Source organism: Palaemon carinicauda, chromosome 35, assembly GCF_036898095.1.
Source record: "Palaemon carinicauda isolate YSFRI2023 chromosome 35, ASM3689809v2, whole genome shotgun sequence".
NCBI lineage: Eukaryota > Metazoa > Arthropoda > Malacostraca > Decapoda > Palaemonidae > Palaemon > Palaemon carinicauda.
The window spans coordinates 70735131-70740130 of NC_090759.1; the positions used below are offsets into that span (position 1 = coordinate 70735131).

Genomic DNA, 5000 nt, shown 5'->3' on the forward strand with positions numbered 1-5000 from the left:
CGCTTGGATTGCTTGTTTCTGCAGCGTTGAAATCTCCAGAGAAATTCTTTTGCAAACTTTTTCATTTCGTTGACGCAAATCTTCAGTAGTGTTTTTTGATAATCACTCAAGTCTGTTCACCTTTTTGTTGGACGAAGTGTCCTGCTTACTGGGAGCAAAATAGTGAAATTGCTTTTTACTGTTTTTCGTCCAAACGTCGTCTGACAAACATTCCCAATGTGTAGGAATCAGCCACAAAATCAGTCTGGTAAGTAATACTGAACTTTTATTTACATACGCTGTTTTTTTTTAACTTGGCAATTATGTGTAATTTGTAATTTAACATGTAATTGATATCCGTATGACCAGTTTCTGTTTTATAGTTTGTGTAAGTGATAAACAATGATACTACATACTTTGGAATTTTTATCAAACATGTTTTAGCGGTTGCTGTCTTTTGCTTATAACGAATGCCATTAAAATACTATGTGATCTCTAAATATTGAGAGATTTTAGGCAGAGTTCACACACACACATACAAACACACACATATAAATATATATACATGTATATATATATATATATATATATATATATATATATATATATATATATATACATATATATATATATATATATATATATATATATATATATAATGTTTGTGAATTTAATGTGTTCTCTATATGTAGCCTATACACATACACACATATATATATGTGTATATGCATATATATATATATATATATATATATATATATATATATATATATATATATGTGTGTGTGTGTGTGTATATATAGCCCTATATCTATGTATATATATTATAACACACACACACACACATATATATATATATATATATATATATGTGTGTGTGTGTGTGTGTGTATGTTCGTGTGTGTGTGTAAATATGTAAGTGTATATGCGAACATTTAGTAAATATTTCTCTGATATAAAAAGGATCCAATTGAGTCTTCATATTATTAGGAAAAACAGACGTTGATTTAAAAATAGAAGATGAAGTGTACATGTAAAGAATATAAACGCCAGACTCTGGTGTGTAAAATTTTTTTTTTCTTATATAAATTTTAAGACCAGTGGAAAGAAAATTAACACAATTAGATCATATATTATTTTGGGTAATACTACTGCTATATTTATGAATATATTGCTGTTTTGCTAATAATATGAAAATTGTAATAATAATAATAATTATAATAATAATAATAATAAAATAATAATAAAAATAGTAATAATAATTATAATAATAATAATTATTATTATTATTATTATTATTATCATTATTATTATTAATAATATTATTATTATCATTATTATTATTGTTATTATTATTATTATTATTACTATTATTATTATTATAATGAAAATGATAATAATATTTATAATAGGAACAATCATAAATTGAAGGATGAGTGAGATTATTATTATTATTATTATTATTATTATTATTATTTTTATTATTATTATTATTATTATTATTAATTAATTAATTCATCTTGCCATTGAAAAAACAATGAGCATGAAAATATTTTAATAGGAAAATGCATGATGGAAAGATGAGTATGATGATTATTACAATTTACATTATCATCATTATCAGAAATTGAGCGAACCATTCAAACAATAAACAAACAAGTAGCTATAAAAATCACGAAATATTGGAATAGGATATTCTGCGCCTAAAACAATAAGAAAATAGTACGTCTTTGAATAAGTGAAAATAATTTCGAAATGAGAATATATAAAAGCTTAGTTCTCTAAAAGATTTGTTCTCTAAAAGTTTTGTTCTCTAAAAGCTTTTTTCTCTAAAAGCTTTGTTCTCTAAAAGTTTTGTTCTCTAAAAGCTTTTTTCTCTAAAAGCTTTGTTCTCTAAAAGCTTCGTTCTCTAAAAGCTTTGTTCTCTAAAAGCTTAGTTCTCTACAAACTTTTTTCTCTATTAGATTAGTTCTCTAAAAGCTTAGTTCTCTAAAAGCTTAGTTCTCAAAAAGCTTTGTTATCTAAAAGCTTTGTTGTCTAAAAGCTTTGTTCTCTCAAAGATTTGTTCTCTAAAAACTTGATTCTCTGAAAGATTAGTTCTCCAAAAGCTTAGTTCTCTAAGTGCTTTGTTCTCTAAAAGCTTTGTTCTCTAAAAGCTTTGTTCTCTAAAAGCTTATTTCTCTAATAGCTTAGTTCTTCAAAAGCTTAGTTCTCTAAAAGCTTAGTTCTCTAAAAGCGTCGTTCTCTAATAGTTTAGTTCTCTAAAAGCTTAGTTCTCTAAAAGCTTTGTTTTCTAAAAGTTTTGTTCTCTAAAAGCTTTGTTATCTAAAATCTATGTTGTCTAAAAGCTTTGTTCTCTCAAAGATTTGTTCTCTAAAAACTTGGTTCTCTAAAAGATTAGTTCTCCAAAAGCTTAGTTCTCTAGAAGCTTAGTTCTCTAAGTGCTTTGTTCTCTAAGAGCTTAGTTCTCTAAAAGCTTCGTTCTCTAATAGTTTAGTTCTCTAAAAGCTTAGTTCTCTAAAAAACTTTCTCTAAAAGCTTAGTTCTCTAAAAGCTTTGTTCTCTAAAACTTTTGTTCTCTAAAAGCTTTGTTCTCTAAAAGCTTAGTTCTCTAAAAAGTTTTGTTCTCTAAAAGCTTAGTTCTCTAAAAGCTTTGTTCTCTAAAAGCTTTGTTCTCTCAAAGTTTTGTTTTATAAAAGTTTAGTTCTCTAAATGCTTTGTTTTCTAAAAGCTTTGTTCTCTAAAAGCTTTGTTCTCTAAAAGATTATTTATCTAAAAACTTTGTTCACTAAAAGCTTTTTTTCTCTAAAAGCTTCGTTCTCTAATAGTTTAATTCTCTAAAAGCTTAGTTCTCTAAAAGCTTTGTTTTTTAAAAGCTTTATCCTCGAAACTTTATCTAAAAGCTTTATTCTCTAAAAGCTTTGTTCTCTAAAAGCTTAGTTCTCTAAAAGCTTTGTTGCCGACTCATGGCATAATTCTGCCTTCCGTCTGAAAACCTGAGATTAAGTCGGTTATTACAGGGACGGTGGAAGATAAGATTCCGTAGGGGGGTTAGTGCCGTCGTGTAGGCATTACTTAAAAGTCATTTCGGCTTTCCTTTGGCCTCTAGCTGTAGTTGCTTTATATTCTTTTTCTTTACCTCCTTTCTTGCTTACTTTTTTCTTTATTTCTGTCCAAATTTTTCCAACTTTTATTATTATTATTATTATTATTATTATTATTATTATTATTATTATTATTATTATTATTATTATTATTATTATTATTATTATTATATTATTATTTGCTGACCTACAACCCTAGTTGGAAAAGCTGGTTCCCTTTCTTCCATATTTCTGTCCAAATCATTATTATTATTATTATTATTATTATTATTATTATTATTATTATTATTATTATTATTATTACTTACTGAACTACAACCTTAGTTGGGAAAGCTTGGATGCTATAAGCCCAGGGCTCCAAAAGGGAAAATAGCCCAGTGAGGAAAGGAAATAAGGAAACTACAACAGAAGTAATTACCAAAATAATGTCATTCTATGGTAGATTCACATGGACTCTGAATAGCCTCACAGGCCCCAGCGACTGGTTATATTTATGGATGGAAAAATTCTTAATTCTCATTTTGTTAAAGTCTATGCATCGCAAAATAATTTTCATTAGATGAAATCTATGATTTACAAAATTACCAAATTTTGAATATTTTTTTTCCATTTATAAATACTTAACATTTTCTGTATAAAAAAATTGATGATTGTAAACATGGATAGAATTTCAATCACACAAAATTACGATTTGAATAGCAACCAAACATTTTCATTACGCAAATTATAAGTCGAAGAAACTAAATTATAATTTATTCATTTATTTCAGAAAGTGATTATTTAAATTTAACTAAAACTATCCAAATTGATTCAATGCGTAGGGAAATTTAAGGGAGAGCCTCGTCTGAAATGAAAAACCTTTTAATGTAAAAGAAATTATGGACAAAAAAATATATATTTCTAAGGTTTGCCGACTGAATGAGAAGTCAGAAAATTTGATGACAAAAGGCTAGATTCATTTTGCAATAAAATTCGTGTGAGTGGATATTATTCCTTGTAAAGTGTAAAAATATATAATCTGAAAGTCTGGTTTTTTAACGCAAATTTAATTTTGTAACCGATATAAGATCCGTCAAAATATATAATTCCATTAAAAGACGAAAACACCAATCAAGTTTATTAACTCAAAATTCTAAATTATTATTATTATTATTATTATTATTATTATTATTATTATTATTATTATTATTATTATTATTATTATTATTACTTCCTAAGCTACAACCCTAGTTGGAAAAGCAGGATGCTATAAACATAAGGGTCTAACTAGAAAAAAATAACCCAGTAAGGAAAGGAAGTAAGAAAATAGATAAACTACAAGTGAAGTAATGAACAATTAAAATAAAATATTTCAAGAACAGTAACAACATTTAAAAAATCCTTCATATATTAATCATAAAAACTTAAAAAAAATAAGATGACGAGAAATAATATAGAATAATGTGCTCGAGTGTCCCCTCAAGCAAGAGAACTCAAACCCAAGACAGTGGAAGACCATGGTATAAATCATTTTCCAGATTTTGATGCTGGAATTATCCAGAAATAACAGTAATTTTTCATATTCCATCATCTCATCTTTCTTTTCTTATTCTTTCATCAGGAGAGAAGATGAGGGGGGAGGAGCGAGACAAAATGCCCCCCTCCCCCACGGGGGGTCGCGACCACAGGCTGAGATTGCAGCAGCAGATCGCTCGGCTCAGAATTGTTGTACTGGGAGCCGAAGGCGTTGGCAAGTCTGGTAAGTACATCATTAAATACGCAAAAAATTGTATCTGTATCTATCTATCTATCTATCTATTTATCTATTTATCTATTTATCTATCTATCTATCTATCTGTGTCTATTTATCTATCTATATATATTCTTTTTTTTTCTATCTATTGGAGAGCGTGTGAGAGTCTTTTTATTGCAAGTGAA

General features: G+C 27.2%; 1 protein-coding gene across 1 annotated transcript in view; it reads left to right on the forward strand.

The window, feature by feature from the left end:
* Nucleotides 1-6: 6 nt before the first annotated feature.
* Nucleotides 7-5000, forward strand: part of LOC137627858 (ras-related and estrogen-regulated growth inhibitor-like) — a 28933-nt gene continuing 23939 nt past the window's right edge. Inside the window, exons 1-2 of the mRNA XM_068359280.1 lie at nt 7-247; nt 4684-4821. Of these exons, the coding sequence (XP_068215381.1) occupies nt 217-247; nt 4684-4821 (169 nt within the window). The 5' untranslated portion in view covers nt 7-216. The remainder of the gene's footprint in view (nt 248-4683; nt 4822-5000) is intronic.